General features: G+C 43.4%; 3 protein-coding genes across 4 annotated transcripts in view; 2 read left to right on the top strand and 1 right to left on the bottom strand.

Annotated features, from left to right (window-relative positions):
- Nucleotides 1-9,797: 9,797 nt before the first annotated feature.
- Nucleotides 9,798-25,956, bottom strand: SNRPD3 (small nuclear ribonucleoprotein D3 polypeptide). The gene is made up of 4 exons (XM_072803433.1): nt 25,289-25,956; nt 23,189-23,332; nt 11,689-11,881; nt 9,798-10,021 (listed from the first exon to the last, which is right to left on the bottom strand). The coding sequence occupies exons 2-4, from the start codon at nt 23,312-23,314 to the stop codon at nt 9,960-9,962; spliced, it is 381 nt and encodes a 126-aa protein (XP_072659534.1). The 5' UTR covers nt 23,315-23,332; nt 25,289-25,956; the 3' UTR covers nt 9,798-9,959.
- LOC140619660 (thymosin beta-4-like) lies at nt 17,430-17,746 on the top strand. The gene has a single exon (XM_072803435.1). The coding sequence runs from the start codon at nt 17,488-17,490 to the stop codon at nt 17,620-17,622; it is 135 nt and encodes a 44-aa protein (XP_072659536.1). The 5' UTR covers nt 17,430-17,487; the 3' UTR covers nt 17,623-17,746.
- The window catches only part of GUCD1 (guanylyl cyclase domain containing 1), a 13,611-nt gene continuing 13,126 nt past the window's right edge, over nt 25,511-25,995 (top strand). The window contains exon 1 of one of the 2 annotated variants that reach the window (XM_072803431.1): nt 25,511-25,727. The gene's annotated coding sequence lies outside the window, so the exon portion shown is untranslated. The remainder of the gene's footprint in view (nt 25,728-25,995) is intronic. The other variant, XM_072803430.1, reaches the window with a different exon arrangement.

Genomic DNA, 25,995 nt, shown 5'->3' with positions numbered 1-25,995 from the left:
TCTTCCTTCTGCAAGGTGTCCCCTGGACTAGATCTCCAAACCAGATGCTCTTGGCTCCTGAAGCTGCAGCTGATGATACTTCACTGGTATCAGCATGTCCCTTCCATCCTTTGTTTTCCCGCTTGCTCATTCTTCCTTCTCTACTCTATCCAGCCACCGCCCCTCAGGGGCTGTGTTCACCCACCCTTCAGCCTCCAGCACACCTCAGGTCTGCCTGGAAATGGTTGCCTCTGCTGGGTACTGGGGCAAAACCACCCACCTCTCCTACATCACAGCTGGGACCATGGGCTCAGACCCCTTAAGAGGCCATTATTGATGGCCCATTATCTTGCTACTTATTTTCTATTTGTCCCATCTGTTCTATGTTCCTTTCTTCCTTTTTCTGCCTTCTTTTAGAATATTTATGAATCCATCATAAATCTCCTTTTGTTGGCTTAACTTTTTTAATTGAGGTAAAATCCATATAATACAAAATTCCCCATTTTAACCATTTCTTATTAGATTTTATTTTTAAGTAATCTCTACCCTCAACAGAGGGCTCAGGGATCAAGAGTTGCACACTCTACCCAATGAGACAGCCAGGCGTCCCACCATTTTAAAGTGCACAATTCAGGGGCGTTTAGCACATTCTCCATGTTGTGCAACCATCCTCACTAATTACAGAACATTTTCATTTGCCCATAAAAGAAATCCCATAGCCATCAAGTAGGCACTCCTTATTCTCCCTTCCCCAGTCTCTGGCAACCACGAATCTGCTTTGTCTCTACGAATTTGCCTAATCTGAGCATTTCATATAAATGGAATCGTACATGGCCTTTGTGTCTGGCTTCTTCCTCTTAGCATGTTTTCAGATTGCATTCATGTTGTAGCATGGATCAGTAATTCACTTCTTTTTATAGCTAAATAGTATCTCATCGTGTGGATATACCTTTTTTTTTTTTTTTAATTTATGATAGTCACACAGAGAGAGAGAGAGAGAGGCAGAGACACAGGCAGAGGGAGAAGCAGGCTCCATGCTCCGGGAGCCTGACGTGAGATTCAATCCCGGGTCTCCAGGATCACACCCTGGGCCAAAGGCAGGCGCCAAACCGCTGCGCCACCCAGGGATCCCAATATACCATTTTGTTTATCCATTTATCAGCTGATGGATATTTGAGTGTTGGCTTCTCTTGTTACTTCTGAGTTGTTTGGGATTTATATTATATATCTTTAATCTATTACAGTCTACCTTCAAGTAATATATCACCTTTAATGTAAGAATTTTATAATAGTATACTTTCCTTTCTCCCCTCTTGGTCTTTATGCTAATATTGTCATGCATTTTACTTTTACATATGTTAGAAGCCCCATAACACAATCTTCTCTCCTTGTGTAGATAATAGATTTCCATCTGGTATACTTTTCCTAATGTCCAAAGGATGTCCTTTAACATATTTTGTATAGCAGGCCTCCTGGTGATGAATTTTTTTTTTCAGCCTTTGTAGGTCTGAAAACATCTTTATTTTGCCTTCATTTCTAATAGATGCTTTTTCTCAAGTACTGCATATTAGATTAACAGGTTTTTTTTCTTTTCTGTCAGTACTTTATTTTATTTTATTTTATTTATTTACTTACGATAGTCACAGAGAGAGAGAGAGAGAGAGAGAGAGAGAGAGAGGCAGAGACACAGGCAGAGGGAGAAGCAGGCTCCATGCATCGGGAGCCTGATATGGGATTCGATCCCGGGTCTCCAGGATCGCGCCCTGGGCCAAAGGCAGGCGCCAAACCGCTGCGCCACCCAGGGATCCCTCTGTCAGTACTTTAAAGATGTTACTTCACTATCTTTGTGCTTGCACTCTTTCCAATGAGTAATGTCATCCTTAGCATTGTTCCTTGATGATGACTTTTTTTTTCTCTAGCTGCTTTTTAAGATGTTTTCTCTTCACTGGTTTTGAGTTATGATATGCTTTAGTATCATTTTCTTCATATTTCTTGTACTTGAAGTTCATTTAGCTTCTTGGATCTGTGGGCTTATAATTGCTCATCAAGTTTGGAAAGTTTTTGGCCATTTATCTCTTCAAATAATTTTTCTGTCCCTATCACCACCTCTCCTTCAGGGACTCTAGCTCCACATAGATTAGGTCACTTGAAGCCGTCTCAGTTTTCTTCTTTTGTAGTTTTTTTTTTTCTCTACATTTCATTTTGGGTAGTTTCTATAGTTGTGCCTTAAAGTTCACTAATCTTTTTTTTTTTTTTTTTCAGCAGCATCTAATCTGTTGTTAATCTCATCCAGCTATAAGTGCAATTTGAAGTTTCTTCCTTTTCCTTCTTTCTCCTCCCTTCCCTCCTCCCCCACCTCCTTATATTTTTAAATCTTCCATGCCTCTTTTTTTTTTTTAATTAAGATTTTATTCATCTAGAGAGAGAAAAAGAGAATGCACAACTGGGAGAAGGAGCAGGGAGAGGAAGAGAGAGAATCTCAAGCAGACTTCATGAGAGTAAGGAGCCCAACGCAGGGCTCAATCTTACACCTAAAATCATGACCTGAGTCAAAACCAAGATTCAGACGTTCAGCCCGCTGAGCCACCCAGGCACCGCTTCCTTAATTTTTTGAATATATGAAATAGTTAAAATAATGTTTAATGTCCTCTGCTAACTGTAACAATTGGGTCAGTTTAAGATCTGCTTTGATTATTCTCATTATTGATTGTGCTTTTCTGCCTTTGCATGCTGGTAATCTTTGATTGGATGCTAGAATTTTATCTTGTAAGGTGCCGGGCATTTTTATTTGCCTATAAATCTTTTTGAGTTTTGTTCTAGGATACAGCTAATTGAAAACAGTTTGATCCTTTCAAGTCCTTTAAAAAATTTTTTTTTAATTTTTATACTTTGTTAATTGGGTCCTGATCAGTGCTCAGTCCAGGGCTAATTATTTCTCATTTATGAGGCAAGACTTTCCTGGATATCTTATTTTTTTATTATTATTTTTTAATTTTGTTTAAAAAAGTTTTTTAATGCTTTAAAATTTATTTATTTTTATTTTTTTAATTTTTATTTATTTATGATAGTCACAGAGAGAGAAAGAGAGGCAGAGACACAGGCAGAGAGAGAAGCAGGCTCCATGCACCGGGAGCCTGATGTGGGAATCGATCCCGGGTCTCCAGGATCGCGCCCTGGGCCAAAGGCAGGCGCCAAACCGCTGCGCCACCCAGGGATCCCTAAAATTTATTTTTATGATGCTTTGAGTCTTAGGGCCTTGCTGATTCTGGAGACTGTCCTCCCAGAGTTGGTTAATTCCTAGACAGTAAACAATTCACCTGCAGAGCATGCCTTTTGTATACAAACTTACTAATCAAACTGTAATTCTAACCACCTTTACCTAATTCTGACACAACAAACCAGTATTTTCTCAAAGTCACGCCAGTGCCAGGTTATGGACAACTAGGACCACTTCTGTAGCCAAGAACCCTCTGAATTTATTTGAATTAACCAATTCTAAGCTTACTCAAACTTGCTTACCTTATGTTGCCCGTTCTTTTTTCCACGTAAACCACAAGTTAAGGGCTCTGGGTCATGCTCTCTTCTTACTCCTACTGTCTTCTGATCTACTCTGGGGCTTTGTCATGTGACCTTGAATGGCATGGCATGCTCCCTCTTCTTGGAAATTGTAATCATATTCTTTCAAGGTAGTTGTCTCCATGCCTGTCACTTTACTACACCTAATTAAAACAAAATTCGTGATACATTCTTTTTTTTTTTTAATTTATTTATTCATGAGAGACACAGAGAGGCAGAGGCTGAAACACAGGCAGAAGGAAAGCAGGCTCCATGCAGGTTGCCCGATGTGGGACTAGATCCCAGGACCCCAGGATCACGCCCTGGGCCGAAAGCAGGCACTAAACTGCTGAGCCACCCAGAGATTCCAACCCCCCCTTTTTTTTTTTTTTAAAGATTTTATTTATTTATTCATGAGAGGCAGAGACACAGGCAGAAGGAGAAGCAGGCTCCCTGCAAGGAGCCCGATGTGGGACTTGATCCCAGGACCCCAGGATCACGCCCTGAGCTGAAGGCAGACACTCAACTGCTGAGCCACCCAGGTGACCCCCTTGGTACATTTTCAAAGAATGGTCTACCCAGTATTTTTTTGTTTTTGGCTGATGGGAACAGGAACAATTCCCAGTCTTGTGTAATGCCATGCACGGTTATCCTTAGTAATTCTTTCCCTGGCCCTGGTTAGTTTCTTCACACTCTCATGCTGACCAGGATTCTGAGTACTCAGGAGGACCCTCCCACAGATCTCCTAGGTGCTCATGCAGCTTTATTCTGGCATTCTGTCTCATGAACACAAGCTGCCTCAACCTCTCCGAACTCCTAGCTCAGACCTTTCAACCTAGGTAGATTGATAGGGTCCACTTCAGTTTCCCCTCTCTGTTCTACTGCCCAGAAACTCTCACAAGGCAGTAGTAAGCCCATCTCATTTGTTTCCCATCTTTTAGAGATTGCTTTCCTTCAATGTTTGAATTTTGTTTAGTTTTCAGGCATGAGACTAAATCCAGGCACTGACCTCCTTTTGGCCAGAGGCAGAAAAAATTCCTACATGTTTTTTTAAGCTTATGGAATACCCAGGTGAGTGTAGAGATTGAGATTGTATCAATGAATGAACTGAATCTAAACCCTCCCTTGTATAGGTAACAAACCAGAGGCCTGGAGCCAAGTGGTAATGGAAGTAATCAGAACCAGAATCCATCCCTTAAGTCTTGGTCTAGTTATCTGACATCATTTTCTGCTCTGTATCTTATCTTGCCAAGTTGTTTCCCATTTTAGACTAATATATTTTCAAACAAAATACGTTTTTGAAAAAGAGAATGTGCTTCAATATTTAGACCTCCATGTGATCTTGAGATTGCTCCTCCCCAACCATGGCAAAAACTTGGAAGCTTTTTCTCTAGAGGGGGTAGGTTTCTGGGTAGGGGGCCTTCCCAGATCTGGAAGACAAATGAATCTGGGTGTACTAGAAAGCTGAAGCTCCCTAGTCCTCTTTCTTCACTGAGCTCCCACAAGGACAGCAATTCAAGGTAAATCCTCCAGACAGGAGACTAGAAGTTTCTTTCAGGGAACCTGACCAGCCCAAGAGGAAAGTCCTAAAAGAAGTATGGACATTAGGGATTTATCAAAAAAAGTTAAATCAGTTCAACTTACAAACACATATTCTTCTTAATATCCCACCTGTAAATATAAGCAGGCTACCAATGATTGCCAGGCAGCTAAGGAAAGTCTGTAACATGAAAGACTAAAAAAGCAAAACAGAAAGAGGAAGGAAAATATCACGCAGGAAGATGAAAGCTACAGCAAAGTATATTAATGTCCTCAGAGATAAGATACTGCAATCATGGACCAAGTTCCTAATTTGGGGAAAAAAAAAAAGGAACCCTTAGAGAAGCAACTTGGGAAATCTTCCATAAAGATCAAAAAACAAGAAAATGGGAGGTGGTAGGGATAGAAAAAATAAGAAAACAAGAGATTATGGAGGCCAAGAAAAATCAAGGCCATTCCATCTCAAGTTTAGCATTAGCACAAGTACAGCCATCTTAGGCCCCTGTGAATAAGAACTGAACTTTATAGGAAAAACGCAGAATGTCCTCCATGTCCGCTGCAGGTAATCCCATATCAGAATTGCCCTCGGCAGAGAATCCCATATCAGAAAGATAACAGAGCCCACACCCTTGGTAGCGAGTCCCATATTAGAATGAGAACAGAGCTCAATGCCTTTGAAAGCCCCACATCAAAATGTAAACAGAACTTGAGAAATTCCTCCACCCCTTCTGAAAATCCCCTAGACCAGCCTATAAAAAAACCAGCTGTAACCCACTTCGGGGTCCAAGTCCCTGCTCCACTGTGTTGGGTATACTTAGACCCAAGCTCGAGCTTGCTAATAAACCCTCGTGTGCTTGCATCGGTGTCGGCTCCTTGGTGGTTTCTCGGATTCGCAATCTTGGGCACAATAAGATAAGTCCAAGAGATCCAATATCTGAAGAACAGGACTTTCAGAAAGAAAAGCCAGAAAATTAAAGGAAGGAAATCATTAACAACTAATTCAAGAAAGTTTCCCAGAAGTGAAGGACCAGAGTCCATTTTGAAAGGGTTCAACAATAGCCTAGCACAATGCATGAAAACAAATCTTCACCAAGGCAAGTCCCTGTGAAATTTCAGAACACAGAGGACAGAATGGAGTCACATACAAAGAACCAGGACTCAGAATGTCCTGTCTCCTCTAACAGCAACACTAGCTGGTAGGTGAAGAGTAATGCCTTCAAAATTGTAAAGGAAAACAAATTCCTAACTAGAACTCCACACTTGATCAACTAGGAGAGGAGACATTTTTCAGACATGTGATTCTCTCAAACTTTCCATGTACCTGTTTTTTTACTGCAAGCACGCCATCAGAATGAGGTAATAAACCAAAGGGAAGAGGTTACACAGAAAACAGGAGATTCAGCTGGGAAGAACCCATGATGACAGCAATATATTAGGCACAAGGGAGAGCCAGTCCAGATAGATGCAGGTCAAGAAATTGATAAAACAGGGGTGCCTGAGTCAGTTAAGCATCTGCCATCAGCTCAGGTCATGATCTCAGAGTCCTGGGATCTGGCCCTGTGTTGGGCTCCTTGCTCAGTGGGGAGCCTGCTTCTCCCTCTGCCCCTTCCCGCCTTGTGCAGTGCTGTCAAATAAATAAAATCTTAAAAAAAGAGAGAAATTGATAAAATGGAGGATGTTAAAGTCCTTAGGGGAACTCATGTTGAGTTAGTGACAAGTGGACAGAAAACTAAGCTAATAACTAATAAAATGCAAGAAGAGGACTAAATCTAGGGAAAACAAAGTTCTGCAGGGAAGATAATCTCGTTCACTACATGGCTCAGCTTTGATTTAAATACCCAGTTATAGTGCAAACACCTAATAGGATTTAACTAGAATTGTATCAGGGAGATAGGTGATGCGGAGTACATGCATGGTGGGAAGGCGAGAGAGGTCAAAAGATAATGCCTAGGGGCTCCTGGGTGGCTCAGTCAGTTAAGCAGCTGCCTTCAGCTCAGGTCATAATCTCAGGGTCCTGGAATCAAGCCCCAAGTCGGGTTCCTAGCTACTCCCTCTCTTGCTCTCCCTACTTGTGCTCTCTATCCTCTCAAATAAATAAAATCATTAAAAAAAAAGATAATGCCTAAAATGCAAACATCAATAAATAGCCATGCATACGTTTAAACTAAGACCTGGTAGCAAATACAAACTTACCAGCCAACAGCTGAAAGGGAATACTGCAAAGCAGGGAAAATGAGGAAGGGCAGGTAGGATAGGAAGGTTGTTTTTCATAATAAACCTCACAGAACTATTTGCTCTTTCAATGCAAAATATCAGATTTTCTTCCCAAAATACAGGATATAAAATTGTTTACAAACCTATGTTGTTCATTTTTAAGTTTCCAAATTTTTACTGTGAATGTTTAATTAAAAACAAAACCATAGGGGATCCCTGGGTGGCGCAGCGGTTTGGCGCCTGCCTTTGGCCCAGGGCGCGATCCTGGAGACCCGGGATCGAATCCCACATCGGGCTCCCGGTGCATGGAGCCTGCTTCTCCCTCTGCCTGTGTCTCTGCCTCTCTCTCTCTCACTGTGTGCCTATCATAAATAAATTAAAAACAAAACAAAAAAAAAAACAAAACCATAAATGGGTACTCTCTTCACTATTCGGGATTTAGGTAAGATTAGAGGTGGTTTTTTTTTTTTTTTTTTAGAGGTGGTTTTTACTGGGTATACAGTCATGTAAGATTGGTATTCCTCCATGGTTCCCAAGGTAAGCCTTACCTAGTCAGCTTTTCAGATCCAGGATGTAATTCAGGCATTAAGTATAATGTGTTATTTAAGTCTTATTTACTATAAAGTATAATATACGTTGTGACCATACTAAAGTAACATATTCCAGTCCAGGATATCAAAACATGGCCTCAGGTCTGCTGAATCAGATCTACCTAAATCGGGTGGCAAGGGCACTGCTTAACATGCAGATTCCTGGGCTTTTCCCCAGACCAATTACTCAACAATCTCTAATCACAAGGGTGGGCCTTGTGATCTTCAGTCTAACAAGATCCCTAAACTGATGTTGAAAAATACTGCTCAAAAAAAAAAAAGAAAAAAAAAAAGAAAAAAAAAAAAGAAAAAAGAAAAATACTGCTCTCACTCACTATAATCATTCAATAGTATTCATTAGTAATAAGCCAATAAATCAATGTCTGTAAATCAAGGTCAGCAGCAGGGAAGAGGGAAAGGAATCCACACAAGGTAGTGGATATCACAAGGTCTATGTGAAAGAATTCCACTTACAAACACAAACACTTCAGAGAAATTCCACTCCATAACTAACTCAATGTTACAGTTTTATCAGAAACAGTACGTTAAACTCTTGGTCAAAGCTAAAACAAATGGATTCTAACTATTCACATTAAGATCATTTGAAATGGCCCTCAGGCCAGGATCCCCTCTACTGGGGTAGCACAGCCTGCAGGGCCATTAGCATTTATCCAATGTGTCAGAGAAGCTGAGGGCACTGGAGCAAGAGGCACAGGGTTTGCTCTGGTGGATGGGTCTCTGAAGCCTTACTTCTGTGCCAGCAGTATCTGACCGATACTCTTGATACTTATTCTTTAGTTCTTTATTACAAGCATATGCAAGGGCTGTTACATTGAGGTAGTATCATGATTATAAGATAGAGCTTGTTAGAAAATCCCTACTTGATGCCTAGAGTTAATAGATATGTTGGATTTTCTTCTTCCTCTTTTATTACTTAAACGTGTCCCATGAGCAATGTTCTGAAGTCAATTAATCAATCAATCCCTTTTCCTCTTAGTTTTTGTTGAAGTTCATCCTTATACTGAACCCCTGGCAAGACCTCTTTTCAGTATTTGACTTCAAGTTTGCTTTTCCAACTTGTGTTTTTGTCAGTTATTCACTTTACATACCTTGTCCTCTCTACTTTTGTTACATCAGAAACCATGGCTATGCCATTGCATGCTGAGATGCTCTAACAAATGCATAAGAATCTGTCCCTGCTAATCACCACAAAACTGCTTATGAAGCCAATGTAGGAGCCACATATGTTGACAACCAAAATTCTCTAAAATTATCTTTTAATATTAGATTACTTTTGCCAAATGCAGAACCACTAGGGTTTCTAGGCTACAAAGATCAGAATGGTGGGCTTTTCCATGGGCCAGGAGCACCCATGCTGGGTTGTTTAAGCTGAGCTGATGTAACTCTATAAAAGTTACCTGAACAAAGCACCACGTAAGTGTTTGTGTCTGAAGACCAACAAGACATCTGTGTGTTCTCAGTGTTTTTCTGAGGGTTTAGCCAGTAACTGGCCTGGAACAGTAGCTTAAAATCTTATCAATAACTGTGCTATTTCAAAGTACTGGCATTCTCCCAGGATAGCCTCCTGGGTGTCAAAATTTAACCTGCTGCCAAAGCAAACAGAACACCAAACTCCAAAATGAACACACAGTCCTTATTTTTTCAAAAAGAAAAACAACAGGGGCACCTGGATGGCTCAGTTGGTTAAGCGTCCAACTCCTGGTTTTGGCTTAGGTCATGATCTCAGGGTCATGAGACTAAGCCCTGCATCCGGCTCAGCACATAGCATGGAATCTACCTGGGTTTCTCTTTCCCTCTACTCCACCTCTGGGCACCCTAGCACTCACATACATGGACGCATGCGCTCTCTCTCTCTAAAATACCTAAATCTTAATAAAAAAGAAAAAGAAAAACAACAACAACAAAAAACACCACCATATTTATTTAGTTTAACATTTCCCCTGATCTAAAGAGAAAGATGTCAAAAGAAAAGCTAGAACATATACATAAGCACACATCCCCTCTGAACCTTAGATAACCTAAAAGGAAAAATAACAGCAAAGTTCTGTTCAACAGATAAATTTATCTCCGCTTCTGGAAGATGTTTCCACGCCCCATTCCACGTCCTCTTCCTCTTGCAGCCACTAAAAGGTAGGAGAGAAAGGATAGGCCACATCAGTGCAGTCAGCAAATGCTCATGCCAGAGCGCTTGGACATTGGCACAGGAAGGGGCCAGAAAGGCCACCTAGCTAAACACCATGCCCACCCCATAGCATTTCCTCACTGAATGGGGACTGATGGCTGGCATCAGAGCTGGAGTGCCTTCCAATGCTGCACTGCTCTCAACAGGAGGCTGGGAGTCAGGGTGTTGAGAGCTAAGGTGGTTTGGGGATCAAGCCTGAGAACCACAGAAAAGATGAATTCCCAGAGAAGGCCTGGGGTGAGCTAATAAAACATGACAGATGAATTTAATTTACACTTAAAATTCTGAAACAAATAATACTAAACATCTGTTAAATCTTCCTAAACCTGGTAACAGGTTTTATTAGTTTTTGAGCTATTCTGCAATATAAAATGTTTCACAACAGCAAGACAAACAAATAAAACCACTCCCCAAACAAAGAACATAACAAGCTGCTGCTCTCTGAGACTCCAAGAGTTCCAGGACCAGTAGCTCTGAAGGACAGGTGAAAATATCCTAATGGCTACTAACTGGAGCCTGGACCCCTCTTCTTTCTTACAGAGCCTAGTGTCGACCTGAAGAAGAGGGAGGAAGGTCACCCAAGAATCCAGCCACATGTTGAAGAGAACCAGAACAGGGGACTGGCAGTGGCATAGCTACTGGGCTGCACCTTTTGTTAGAGAAGACGGTGCAGTTACAACAGTGACCATGAGGGCAGCTCCTCCCTGAGAAAGAGAGAACAGCATTTCTAGGGCGAAAACCAGTATTTCTGAAAACTATTCCTTCACTAGGACAAAAGGCCTAGGGCTTCTGGTTTTACAGATGCCACTCATCTAAGAGGGGCAAGGAGAGTCTCGGATTGGTTTTCTGGAAGGACATTTTCAAGGACTACTCTATTGTACCTTTAAACTCAAAAGCTACCTCACATACAAAATAGCACAGCAACAAAAGATACTGATAGAGAATCCAGTGACCTTTCTGCATATAAATCCTTTTACTGATACTCGTTTCTAATAAATGTACTTATTTCCTACATAATCAGCAGAGCTTTTCATGGAAAAACCTCTGATTGGGTTAACCCAAAAGAAAGGCCAGACTAAAGATGGTTACTGGATCACTGGGGACATGCTAAAGGAAGGAATTATTTTCAAATATAAGAATACTTGAAAACAGTCCCTTTAATGGGTATAGATGGCTTAAAACTGTTTATTTCTTACATGAAAATGGATCCCTGCTATCAGTATTTCCCCTCACTTATGCTGTCAATAAACACCCCAGCTTCTCTGGGAACAACTGCCTCACCGCTTCAGGAGTTAGCCAATCTACATCACAGAGCTGCTGCTCAGCAAATTAGGTTAAGAGCAAGCCTCCCCCAGACTCTTTGGACAGACTTTCTGGAAAGAAAGGGGTCTCTTAGAAAGTCATTATAAGGGCTTATCCACTTTCTCTTTTTTCTAAGGAGGCACTTTGGATTTTGCATAGGCCCTATGAATGTGACAGGTGAGGTGAGACAGAAAAGACAAGACTGGACTGGCTCCAAGTTCACCCCATGCCCAGATGACTGACAGGGCCCCTTCCTAAAAGATACATGACAAACACATATGTTAACTGTGCATGAGGAGCACATACCTTGAGCTTTCAGAATAGCAGCTTTCCCCCGGCCAGCTCCCGAGCCTTGGTTTTTGTTTTTCATGCTCTTTAACATGGGTGCATTTTTCAGCATGTCAGGCAAAATGAGAAAGCGGATCTTGCTGCCACGGATGTACACCTGCTCCAGCTGTGCCACTCGGCCATCTCTGTATGTGACTGTGATGTTGGACATCTGGAAGGAAATCGCCAGCTCATCAGTAAGGGTGAACAACACTAGCAGAGAACAAGGGCATACAAAGAGGGAGAGCCTTGGCTGGTGGTAGGGAAGTCCAGAAATGAACAAACTAACAGCATGAAATAAAGGAGCCAGGCAAAGCCAAGGGAAAAGGAGTACCTATGGTGTGCCAGTAACCTCAAAAGCACATCACATATTTGGTCCTCACAGTTCCAGGATAGGTTATGGGCATTCCTATTTTTACAGATAAACAAAACAACCAAAGCACTTGTCCAAAGTCCAACAGCCAGAATGAAAGGATCCAGATTCAAACCCAGCTAGCCTGACTCTAGAGACCTAACTCTGCTATACTGCTTCCCTTGCCAGCATGTGAAGGGGGCTGTTATGGTGATAAACTACCTGAATCTGCCTGTCCAAATTCTGAGTCCTCTCTTGCATCCCAGCACAAAGACTACAAAGGCACCATGAAGGGCATGAGTGTGCACCAGAGGCAGCTCCTATCCTCCCAGAGTGCTCACTCTAGAAGGTGGGACAGAGCCCCTCCAGCTTCAGTGACAGCAACTGAGAAGTATAGGTGGCAGTGCCTGTACGAAGAGCTCAGAATATTGGGAGAGGTGTGAGGCAAGAGCCTGCACTCAGAGACAGGACACTGGAGCATGAACCTACCGGATACAAGGACTGGAGCAGAGCAATCAGGAGAGGGGACAAAGTTATCACCTCAGAGACTATGGGAGTCACTCATTTGTGGACACAGGATAAGTGGATAGGGTCAGGGGAGCACTTTGGAAACATCAATATGCCAATGTGGATTAATTGTGGGATGGAGAGACAGGGGGCCTAGAGGGAGACCAGCCAGCAGACCAGCTTGGCATAGGAAGGTGACATAAACCAGCCAGTGTCAACCTCAACAGGCACCACGTTTACCATAAAAAGTATCTTATTTTGAGTCTTCTGGATGAAACAGTATATAATTTATTCAGAATGGGTCAAAGCTGACATTGTAGAGAGAGGTGCTGTCTCTCCAGATTTGACTGGCTTGTTGCCAACTCATTCTTTTCTTCAAAGTGCTAACTGGCCACCCAGCCTCTGCCTGAGCCATCTGTTGGCAAAAAGACTAACATTCTTGGGCCCTTGCTAAATCTGTGCGTTGGAATGGTTTGTACAGCTTCAACCTACCATCCTTGTTCCACTCTCAGGGGTAACAAAGCTCAAGTTTCACATAAATATTCTGCTCCAGGCTCAACATCCCCAGCTTCGTAACAAATTTCCACAGAGCTTCTAAATCCTTGCCATCCTGTTCTTGCCTCAAAGAATACCATGACCTCTAGGGGCGCCTGGGTGGCTCAGTGAAGGATCTGACCTCAGCTCAGGTCGTGACCTCAGGGTCCTGGGATTGAGCCCCACCCAAACCCCACATCAGGCTCCACGCTCAGGAGAGTCTGCTTGTCCCTCTGCCCTCCTCCCACGTGTGCTCTCAATCTGCCAAATAAATAAAATCTAAAAGAAAAAAACAGTACCATAATCTCTGGTGCTACAATTGAACACCATGTATGGTTAACAAAAGCCAACTTCTACTGAGCACTTACTAGTTTCCCAGGCAATTTCACATCATAACTCCTGTAAATCACACAATTCTACGAGATAAATACCATCGCCATCTCCACTAGATATAAAGAGGTGCAGCCTCCAGAGACAGGTCTCTCCTTAGAGGACACTCTTACCCACTCTATTCTTCTGCCTAAGGTCGCACTGCCTGTGTGGTCCAGACAGCACTCGAACTCAGGTCTAACTCTAAACCCACACTTTTAAACCATACATCAGATCACCACTTCCTTAAATGGTTAAAGAGCAAATAAATGAGACAAATATTCCTAAATGCTGTTCCTATTACCAAGGAAGGACATATTAAAAGCTCAGTAACAATAAATATAAACGACAATTAAGACATCTATTTTGGAGGCTGTGCCACTGCTAAGCTACTTCTCCTCCTGCACATTCTAGTACACCTCACTCGTTCCTCTGTTATAACCTCTCCAACCCACTTTGAGAATCCCTGACAGAGTGTTCTGTAAGACCAACAAGACTGTTTTCACAAATGGATATGTCCAGAACAACTGACTCCTATGACAACCCTAATAGTGACCAGGTCAGTTATTCTTCTCATGCACTCCCCTGCAGCACCAGCAGAGAAATGGCTGCACTGTGTATAAAGCCCCAGAGTCCCACCCACCGGTACAGCTTGTTAGTAAGCTCAAGCTATGTCTGCATCATAAGCCAAAGGCAACAACTTGAGTGAACTAGGTTTCAGTGAAAGTCAGGTAGGAACATCCACTTTACTCAACTTTCCTAAACAGCCATAATGAAACATAGGTGGCATAAACCAGATGCCCAACTGAAATGACATGTTGGGGGAGAGAGATCTTAGTACAGTCAAAATTATGGGCATTTCCTTACACACCCAAGGCTGAGAGGAAAGCACTAACTCTAGAGCTGTAAAGCAATGTTGGGGTGACTGGGGTCGTCAATCACAACATCCCTGTTGTGGGGCATACAGCAAGTGCTCAACAAATGTTTGGTCCCCTCCCCCACTTTACCCTGCCCTACCATTAAGAGCAGAGCCTCCTTCTTTTGCTCTGATCCCTTCTACTCATCTTCCTGCCTGAAATCTGATACAGTGAAGGTCTGACACTTTCAGAATCAACAGGATCTAGCAAGTTTACTATACACCTCACCTTCAGAGACTATGATTAAGATCAGAGATTTGAGACACAGAGATTTGAGTTTAGATCCACTCCTTCCATGCTTGGTCACGCTGGACATCTGGAAGCTTGTCCTCAGAGAGGTCTTGTGATAACTGAAAGGTCTACTATACATAAAAAACACTAACACAGTGCCCGGTACAGAACAAGCATGGAATGAATGGAAGTTTCTGGCACTAAGCTTTTTTAAAAAATTATTTATTTATTTTAGAGAAAGAGAGCATGTGCTCGCAGGGGCAGAGGGAGAGAATCTTCAAGCAGACTCCCTGCTGAGTGCAGAGCCCACCATGGGATTTGATCTCCTGGCCTTGAGATCATGACTTGACCTGAGCCAAAACAATGAGTGGGACGCTTAATGCACTGTACCACCTAGGCACACAGTGAATGGAAATTTCTGGTACTGTTAAGCATACAGTCTTTTGGATGCAGGTCCTAGCCTGACATGTTAAACTAAGACTTTAAAAATTTTAGGCATCCCTGGGTGGCGCAGCGGTTTGGCGCCTGCCTTTGGCCCAGGGCGCGATCCTGGAGACCTGGGATCAAATCCCACATTGGACTCCCGGTGCATGGAGCCTGCTTCTCCCTCTGCCTGTCTCTCTCTCTCTCCCTCTCTCTGTGACTATCATAAATAAATAAATTAAAAAAAAAATGTTAAAAATTTTAACAGCACCCAGATCTTGTTTTTGTGGAGGTTTCTAAAAATAGATTTTATTTATTTATTTGCCAGAGAGAGAGAGAGCGAGCAAGCACGCGCACAGCAGGGCAGTGAGAGAGGCAGGCTCCCCCCTGAGGACGGAGCCCAACCTGGGGCTCCAGGGGCCTGGGATCATGGCTCGAGCTGAAGGCAGACACTTAACCGACTGAACCACCCAGGCACCCCCAGATCTTGGTTTTTATTTTTTATTTTTATTTTTTTTTTGGTTTTTAAATTCTACTCCCAACCAAAAATAAACCAAGGCTACCTGAAGAAATGGCTGATTCCAGAGCTGGGTTAGGGAAGGAAAAGGAGCCTGTAACAAACATCTTACTGTAGAAGATCAAGATGTGCTCCCTAAAATGGCCAGGACACACCAAAAGGACACAAAAGGAGTCAGCTTCTGGACAAATTTGGGATAAACCAACCAAGATGATGATAGTAACAGATTATAACCCATTTAATGAAACAGAAACCCATGAGCCTATACTGATAAAGGGAAGCAGACCTAGTAAATATATAAAGGACGATGGGAATTAAAAACAAAAACCATTCTGGGGTGCCTAGGCGGTGCAGCGTGGTCAAGCATCTGACTCTTGGTTTCAGCTCAGGTCTTAATCTTGGGGTTGTGAGACTGAGCCCTACTCAGACAGGAGTCTGCTTGAGATTCTCTTTTCCTCTCCTTCTGCCCCTCCCCACCTCAAACACCTGCTCTCCAGCTCAAGTCCCCTCTCCCTCTCAAATAAATAACTCAATCTTAAAAAAAATTCTTTTGCAACCATCACGGTAAAAAGATTCAAGCAAGTATCTTCACAGGATGCCAAATGGGGGTGGTAGAGGAAGTGGTCATGAGAAACAGAATACTCATAAGATATTTACTTAAAGAACCTTCCTCACAAAATTCTCTTTCGTTGCAAAAGATAAAAGAACATACAGTGGAGAGACCACACAACACCTCAACCAAATTATCCAGGTTAATATAACCAAAAAGGAGCGAACAGGTGTTTCAGGCCTCCAAGTGACCCCAAGAAGGAGAAGAAATCACTTACCAGTAAGAGCCAAAACAACACAAACAAACAAAAAACCTCAAATCCAGTCATGAGGAAACACCAGAGAAACTCAATCAAAAGACATTTTAAAGATTATTCCTTCATTCATTCCAGACAGAGAGGCAGACACAGGCAGAGGGAGAAGCAGGCTTCTTGGCAGGGAGCCCATGTGGGACTCAATCCCAGGACCCCGGGATCACTCCCTGAGCCAAAGGCTCAATCGCCGAGCCACTCAGACGTCCCTCAAAAGACTCCTTAAAACAACTGGCCAATATTCTTCAAAAATGTCAATGCCGTGAAAAGCAAAAGGTGTATGAAGAAATTCCCAACCACACTGCATTAAGAAATTTGAAGAACTTTCCCAGTCTTAATTCTGAGCAGTTTTCTGATAGTCATGTGGGAGCTTCTCTGAGGTTATCATTTTTACAGGAAGAAATCATGCACAGGTCATTTTCCCACAGACCATTATTCCATAATCAAGAAAAGATAGGGTTTGGGATGCCTGGGTGGCTCAGCGGTTGAGCATCTGTCTTAGGCTCAGGGCGTGATCCCACACTGGGCTCCCAGCATGGAGTCTGCCTTCTCCCTTGGTCTATGTCTCTGCCATTCTCTGTCCCTCTCATGAATAAATAAATAAAATCTTTTAAAAAAAGAAAAGATAGGGGATCCCTGGGTGGCGCAGCGGTTTGGCGCCTGCCTTTGGCCCAGAGCGCGATCCTGGAGACCCGGGATCGAATCCCACATCGGGCTCCCGGTGCATGGAGCCTGCTTCTCCCTCTGCCTGTGTCTCTGCCTCTCTCTCTCTCTCTGTGACTATCATAAATAAATAAAAATTAAAAAAAAAAAAAAAAAAAAAAAAAAAAAAAAAAAAGAAAAGATAGGGTTTGAACAGTTAGTGATGGAGTAGTTATATCAAAGCCCCAAAAGCACCATTTTGGCTCCTTTAGAGTCTCTGAACTCTATCACTCTCTCCTACCTAATTTTCAGGAATAATATAGCTTTAAGAACAGTGAAATTGATTCGGCAGCGATTACTGAGTGTACCGGTTTTCTCTTCCGTCACCAGCTCGCTCATGCGCCTTGCTCCACGTCTTCTGCAAACATGTCTGACAAACCCGATATGGCTGAGATTGAGAAATTCGATAAGTCAAAACTGAAGAAGACAGAAACACAGGAGAAGAATCCACTGCCTTCAAAAGAAGCGATCGAACAGGAGAAGCAAGCGGGCGAATTGTAATGAGGCGTGCCCCGCCAATATGCACTGTACATTCCACAAGGATTGCCTTCTTTACTTCTTTTAGCTGTTTAACTTTGTAAGATGTGGTGAGGTTGGATCAAATTTAAATGACTGTGCTGCAGCAGCTCTTATCAAAGAATCTGAACTACTACTGACCAGGAACGTTAAACCTTCTTTTCATCTACCTGTCTGGCTGGCAGGGAAGGAAAATAACTTTGTTGCTGAAGGAAAAAGCTGGGACAACAGTGAAATCTAGAGTAAAAATTAAGAGGGTCCACGATGTTCTCCAGGCTGTGAAATGCAGTTTATTCAGAGTGCCATTTTTTTCTTTGTATGATTTTATTTTATTTTATTTTTTTCTTTGTATGATTTTAATTATTGGAATGCACAATTTTTAATATGCAAATAAAAAGTTTAAAATGTAAAAAAAAAAAGAACAGTGAAATTTTGGGTTTGATCATTTGCCCTCTTATCTATTTTTTTGGCCTTTTTGTTTTATTGAGATATAACTGATATATAACATTGTGTAGGTTTAAGGTATACAGTATATAATTCGATACATTTATAGTACAATGACTACCACTGTAACATTAACTTCTCTTTCATGTCATATAATTAGCATTTCTTCTAGTGATGAGAACAATTAATATCTTGTATTTCAGCAAGTTTAATGTTTATAATACAGTTTTGTTGCCTATAATCACTATACTGTGTATTAGAACTCCAGGACTTAATTTATCTCCTAGTTGCATACCCGCTTTTAAATAATCTTTACTGTGCTTCATGATCATAAACTTAACACGTATCTTAATTTTTGAAGTGAAAAAATTTTTTTTCTTAAAAATTTCAATCCTATATGGGGTGCCTGACTGGCTTAGCTGGAAGAGCATGCAAATTTTCTTTTTTTAAAGATTTTTTTAAAAATCTATCTATCTATCTATCTATCTATCTATCTATCTATGACAGAGAGAGGAACACTAACGGTGGTGAGAGGCAGAGAAGAAGCAGACTCCCCGCTGAGCAGGGAGCCTGATGTGGGGCTCAATCCCAAAACCCTGGGATGATGACCTGAGCCGAAGGCAGATGCTTAATCAACTGAGCCACCCAGGCACCCCAAGCATGCAACTCTTGATCTTGGGGCCACGAATCTGAGACCCACTGAGGGTGTAGAGAGATCATTAAAAAAAAAAAAAAAGAAATCAATAAAAACTTTAAAGTTTTCAATCTCAGTTTCCACCAAAACTACTCACTTTGGTTTTACTCAAAAACAATGCATTTTTATGTATCACTTATAATTTGACTTCATTTCTATAAAACTGGGAACATGTTGTGTTTTGTATTTTTTCCCCACTTATGTCAATAGCATTTCCCCCATGACATTAAATATTCTTCCATGTTATTTGGATGAATAATATTATTTGTAATGTACCCTTTGTTTAATCATAACTTATTTAACTCATTAGAATGACTGTTGTTTTTAGGTTTTTAATCATTTAAAAACAGCACTGCAGGGGTGCTGGGTGGTTCAGTCAGTTTTGGCTCAGGTTGTGTTCTAAGGGTTGAGGGATTGGGCCTGTGGCAGCCTCCACCCTCAGTGGGGAGTCAGCTTGGGATATTCTTTCTTCCTCTGCCTCCTCCCCTTGCTTGTACACACTCTAAAATAAATAAATCTTGAGGAAAAAAATAAAAATAAAAACAGCATCGCAATATAAACAAATTTTAGAAGTATAACTACAGCACCGAACGACAGGAACCTTTCCATATTGACCTATGTTAAATGTGCTTCCAGAAAGGATTTAACAATCCCTACTTCTACTGGCAAACTAGTTAAGGAACCCTTAGTAGAATTATGAATTTTATTTTGCCATCTTGTAAGTGTAGAAATTCTTACTGTTTCCCAATGTGCAGGTCTGAATATTAATAAGGCTATTATTTTTGTATGTTAAACGTTCACTTTAAATATTTTTCTTCTGTTAATTAGCCATTTCATGACTTTGGTTCACTTTTAATAGGGAAATTAACTTTTGTTTGGAAATTAACATTTTGACTCGTAAAAACTTTATGTTTAAATACAGTAACTTTCACCATAAAAAAATTATGAGATGTCCTAAATGTCTGAATATGGACTACTATTGAGCCAGGAGAATATTTCTAGCATTCACTAAGACTACAAAAGAACCTCCAAGGGACCCTTCACACTGGGTACCTAATAAAATCCACAGCCATAAAAGTTGCCCCATAAAGATTACATAAATATAGGCTGGTCTATAAAATCAAAATGATGTGCTTATTTCTACTCATAATTCCTCACTTTAAAGCTCCTCTTTGGGGCAGCCCCGGTGGCGCAGCGGTTTGGCACTGCCTGCAGCCCGCGGTGTGATCCTGAAGACCCAGGATTGAGTCCCACGTCGGGCTCCCTACATGGAGCCTGCTTCTCCCTCTGCCTGTGTCTCTGCCTCTCTTTCTCTCTCTCTCTCTCTCTCTCTGTGTCTCTCATGAATAAATAAAATCGTTTTCTTTAATAAAATCTTTAAAAAAATAAAATAAAAAATAAAACTCCTCCTTGGTTTTTAATATCTTACCAAATATTTGACTAAGATTCCTTGTTAAGAAATATGTTTTTTTTTTTTAATTTTGAAGAAAAATCCCTTCATTCCCTCATTGACATTTAATAAAAACAGGATGCTCAAAACCATGTTAAGTATACATAACCAAGAACAGAAACTTTCCCATTTGGGGATCTCTGGTTTTAAATCATCCATACCCAGGCTGGGCAAGAGATCCATACACTCCTCCATTGGGTCCCATCTCTTTACAAACAAAAATCAGCTCAAGAAAACCACACGATGAACCACAGAAGCCTTCTCACCCCATGCACACAGGGCCCTCAGGAGATGCTCGAAGCAGCACTTGTGGGGCTCTGTCATCTATAGATGCCACGTCCTACAGCACTGGCTAGCAGATCATGCCTGCCTTGCAGCTGTGGGGTAGAGAGCAGAAGGATAAGGCTCCCTGACTTCTCAGCCAAACCTCAGATGCAAAAAAGCATCTACATCCTCTGAGCACCTTCAAGAACGTCATCCTAGGATTAATGCTTGCATAACTTACATTTGCATTATCAAAAAGGGCTGTGTTAACAGGCTACACTAAAAATACCAGAGGAACCAGGGGCACCTGGCAGCTCAGTTGGTTAAGTGTCTGCCTTCAGCTCAATTAATGATCTCAAGGTCCTGGGATCTAGTGCCCCCCCCCCACCCCACGATTGGGCTCCCTGCTCAGCAGGGAGTCTGCTTCTCCCTCTGCCCCTCCCTCTCCGCTCATGCTGTTTCTTGCTTTTTCTCTCTCAAATAAATAAATAAAATCTTAAAAGAAAAAATACAAGAACCCAAAAAGAAGGTGTATTTTGTATGGTGATGACATTATTTAATAGAATAAGACTATATCTCGGGCAGCCCTGGTGGCTCAGCGGTTTAGCGCCGCCTTTAGTCCAGGACATGATCCTGGAGACCCGGGATCGAGTCCCACGTTAGGCTCCTTGCGTGGAGTCTGCTTCTCCCTCTGCCTGTGTCTCTGCCTCTCTCTGTGTCTGTGTCTCTCATGAATAAATAAATAAAATCTTAAAAAAAAAAAAAAAAAAAAGACTATATCTCTTTCATCAGGGTCCGGGGGGAAAATGTCTCCCACATCTGAATGCCAGGGAAAACTGTACAACTGGTATTTTATCTAAGGACACTAGGCACTTTAGAACTGATTTCCCTCTGCTGGGCCTCTAAGTAGCTTAGAACAGAATATACGTTTATTAAATGCACAATTCAGGTTTACATTTCTGGGTACCACCTACCCGACTTTATGGTCTACCCCAAGTTACCTGCACCTTGGCCTATCTGTCCATTTTTACCTTATCATAGTTTTTTTTCCCCCAAGATTTTATTTGAGAGAGCAAGAGAAAGCAAGAGGGGGTGTGTGGCATGAGCTAGGGGGAGGGGCAGAGGGAGAGTGAGAAGCAGGCTCTCCATTGAGCAGAGAGCCTGATCTGGGGCTCAATCCCAAGGCCCTGAGATCATGACCTGAGCCAAAGGCAGATGCTTAACTGACTGGAGCCGCTCAGGTGCCCCTTATCATATAGTTGTTTTTTTTTTTTTAAATAAACTACCTATAACTCTTTTTTTTTAAATATTTTATTTATTTATTCATGAGAGACACATAGAGAGAGACAGAGACACAGGCAGAGGGAGAAGCAGGCTCCATGCAAGGAAGCCTGACGTAGGACTCGATCCCAGGACTCCAGTATCATGCCCTGAGCTGAAGGCAGACACTTAACTGCTGAGCCACCCAGGTGTCCCTCACTTCTAACTCTTTTTGAAAGAAGACAGCAAAAAGTCTAGAAACCAAAGACATGTTCTTAGGGAAAAAAAGTCCATGCCAATTGTGGTTGTGGTGAGACACTCTTAACTGCTTCCCAAATCTTTGTAGTGTATGGTCCACCACACTTTTGTTAATGAATCTTTAGAAAAAAACAAAACAAAGTTATTAAAACCCAACACTGAATGGCAAACAATGAACTCCAGCTGTCCTCTAGCAAAGGTTAGAAAGTGCTAAGGAGATGCTCTCAGCCCCAAAGGGCAAACTAGCCAGGGCCAGGAAGGAAGGCAGGCAGGGCAGACAGCAGTGCAGGAGCCACTGGCCTTATGCATCCTGGGGATGTGTGAACAAACTGTGCTGTAGCCTGCTGGTTTTTATTCAGTGAACCAGGCTTAGGTAAACCCAGGGAAGCCTCAGCATCTAGACATGGATGGTGTTATGGCCTGAATCTTAACTGCCCCCAATTCATCTGCTGAAGTCATAACCCCCCAGTATCTCAGAATGTGACCATATTTAGAGACCAGATCTTTACAGAGGTAACTGAACCCTAACTCAACATGACTTGTGTCCTTGAAAGAGATCAGGATACAGACACACACATGCGAAGATACAGGAAGAAGGCCATTATAAGCCAAGGAGAGAGGCCTGGAACTGATCCTTCCTTCATGACCCTCAGAAGAACCAACCATGTAACACCTTGATCTCAAACTTCTTGTCTCCAGAAGCCCAAGGGAATAAATGTGATTGTTTAAGCCACCCAATGTGAAACTTTGTTATGACAGCCCTAGCAGATTAATGTAAGTGGGAAGCAAGTGACTGGCTCCCACCATCTGACAAGCATTCACTCATTTATTCTGCACTATAATGCTGAGGCTGAGGTATTGTTTTATTCCTGACTTAGAAAGGAGAGAACAGAGGGTGAGAGAGGTACGAAGCTTTCCCCAAGTCACACAAGGTAGGGGACTTCAATCTGATTCCAGATCTATCACACATAAGGCTGTGTGCTTTACATTACACTGGCTACATCTGAGACCACCAAGGTCATCTGGTCAGACACTAGCAGCAAGTGTAACACTGTCTGGCACACATTAGGCACTCCATAAGTAAGTGTTCAAGGAGAAGAACTTCAAAAAGATCTACAATCACTATGTTTCTGTGCTCCAAGACAGAGCTACCCCATAACCTCATGTGGAAAGCAGGATACCTGGCAGTTCATGTTGTCTTCCGCCTCAATGAGCTTCCCACGATACACCTCGCCAGTGTTTGTCTCACATGTCACGATGTGGCCCTCGGCTTCGTGAAGGACTTTAATCGGCACACCAATAGACATCTTGGCAGGAAAAGAGTTCTACAGTGAAAGAGACAACAGTTAGTTCATTCTTCTGGGCCTAGGAAGTCATGTGACACATATCATGCCTCCCTTAAGGCCTGACACCCCATAAAACTTAGTAAGAATGGGACGCCTGGGTGGCTCAGTGGTTGAGCGTCTGCCTTTGGCTCAGGGCCTGATCCTGGATTCCTGGGATCGGGTCCCGCATCGGGCTCCCTGCATGGAGTCTGCTTCTCCATCTGCCTGTGTCTCTGCATCTCTCTCTGTCTCTCATGAATAAATAAAATCTTAAAAAAAAAAAAAAAAAAAAACTTAGAATATCAAAGCTGCCATTTCCCATAGAGAAAAAAGAGCTTAATTCCTAGTTTGAGGAACCCACCTGGGAAAATACACACAAGATGTGGGATGGTGAAGAAATGGGGGTGAAGAGGAAAAGCTAATAGGATGAGAAGTGCATTCCACCTCCTTCCCTGCTACCAGATACCCTTTTATCTTCATCAAATAACCAGTAACCAACACTGTGTGTATATTGGGAGACGGGACTGAAACGTAGGTGCCATACTCCGTATTTGCCAATCCATAGTTGCAGATGACGCCACTTTGAGAGCTCATGATATACACCTGAGCTGTTCAATACAGTTGCCACAGTCCACATGCAGCTATTTACACCAAACTTAAAGTGAAAGAAAATAAAAATTAAACATTCACTCCTTCAGTCACATCAGCCACATTTCAAGAGCTCAACAGCCTTGGGCTAATAAAGTACTGGGCAATGCAGACAGAGACCAAAAGATCCAGGGAAGGGACCCAGGAGTGGCTCGGCAGTTGATCGCCTGCCTTCGGCCCAGGGCATGATCCCAGGGTCCCTGGATTGAGTCCCACACCCGGCTCTCTGCGTGGAGCTTGCTCCTCTCTCTGCCTGTGTTTCTGCCTCTCTCTGTGTCTCTAGTGGATTACAAAAAAAAAAAAAAAAAAAAAAGATCCAGGGAAATCTAGAAGAGGTTGTGCATTTAGTTCAACTAATTAAGTACCTGTGGACACTCCACCTCACCAAGGTTAAACAGAAAATAAAGTGTTCACAAAGGAACAGCGTGTTATAAGCAGGAAATGCTTGGAGGAAAAACATCATCAGGGCAATCAGCTGATTCCACATAAATAAAAGAAAACAAGCAGTGGATTTCGTATTCCCCGATGAGGAGCGAATGAAGGCTGGGGACACATCACATGTGTTCAAGGGAGGAGGGCGAACATGATGTTGGGGAAGGCAGGGCCCCTTGGTAAGGAGCCTCAAGAGTCTGGATTTTAGGCTGAAGACGGTGGGGAAGTACGGCAGGGCTGCGGGTAAGGAAGGAATGATCCAATAAAAACACAGCAGCGGGATCCCTGGGTGGCGCAGCGGTTTGGCGCCTGCCTTTGGCCCAGGGCGCGATCCTGGAGACCCGGGATCGAATCCCACGTCGGGCTCCCGGTGCATGGAGCCTGCTTCTCCCTCTGCCTATGTCTCTGTCTCTCTCTCTCTCTCTGTGACTATCATAAAGAAAAAAAAAAAGACAGCAGCGCTCACAAATGGATCGAACACGGTTTAGAAGGCAACCTGGTAGAGCTTCTGTACCAATACGGAAAGCACGAGAGGACCAGGGCCTGAAAGGGGGATGGAGGCAGGGATGCAAACAACTCCGAAAAGGATTATCCCGATGGGACCTGGGGGAAGGACGCAGCCAAGAACACTCTCTGTATATTCGGTAAACGTGGCCTGGAGAGACACAGAAAAAACAAAGAGCATATACTCTGGGGGGAAAGCTAATGAACTTGCTTCCAGGCGCTGGTGAGGCAACGCTGATGCTGGAGTGACCCGGGCTTCCCGCTCTTCTCCCTCCCCGAACCTCCAGGTGTTTCTGGGCAGCGCATCCTTCTCCGGCCCCAGACACCTCATGGGTGCTTCGGGTCGACCCCCGCCTGCCGCCCCGGCCTTACCTCACCAGCTCCGGCCTACTCTTCCTTCCCCGGGCCGCAGCAACTCCGGCGACGGCCAAGGCGTGAGCCGAGCGAATGGCGGGTCTCGCGCTCCCACAATACCACGCGTTCCCAAGATGCTGCGCGCGGGGCCCGGCCCCTTCCTTTTCTCCGCGGTGAGCGCGGTCTTGCAGCTGCTCCCCACTCACGCCGCCGGCTGGGAAACGTGGGCTCTGGTACGATAGTTCCGGTCCCGGAAAGGAGAGCTGGGGACGGGGCCCAGGTGCCGCCGGAAACACGGATCCTCAAGCCAGCGACGGGGGGCGGGGGGCTCGCGTTTCCAAACACCTCACACCAGGGAGTGGCTGGACGACAAGGCGGGGATCTGGGGCAGCAGGCAGGGGGGCCGAGGGCCAGGACCTCCCCTCACAATTTAGCCTTTGAAACCCGGCACCACCAGGTAAGGGGCGCCCTCAGCAAGGCGAGCTGGCTCACCGTGCGGATAGAGAAACAGGCTTAGAGCAAAGCGGGGGCCGGCCCTCAAGGAAGCCGAAGCAGCGCCAGGTCTCCTGGAGCCCCGCGGTGTGCGGACAGGACCTGGCTCTATGCCCGAGGCTGGCAGCGAAGCGGGGCCAGACAGGGACTGAGTCTCTGGGGAACCCGCGCGGGTGGGAAGGCGGGGCCTCGGGGCCGCGCTGCGGCCAAGGGGCGGAGCTTCCGGGGAGCCG

Source organism: Canis lupus, chromosome 27, assembly GCF_048164855.1.
Source record: "Canis lupus baileyi chromosome 27, mCanLup2.hap1, whole genome shotgun sequence".
NCBI lineage: Eukaryota > Metazoa > Chordata > Mammalia > Carnivora > Canidae > Canis > Canis lupus.
This window is presented reverse-complemented; position numbering and strand designations above follow the sequence as displayed.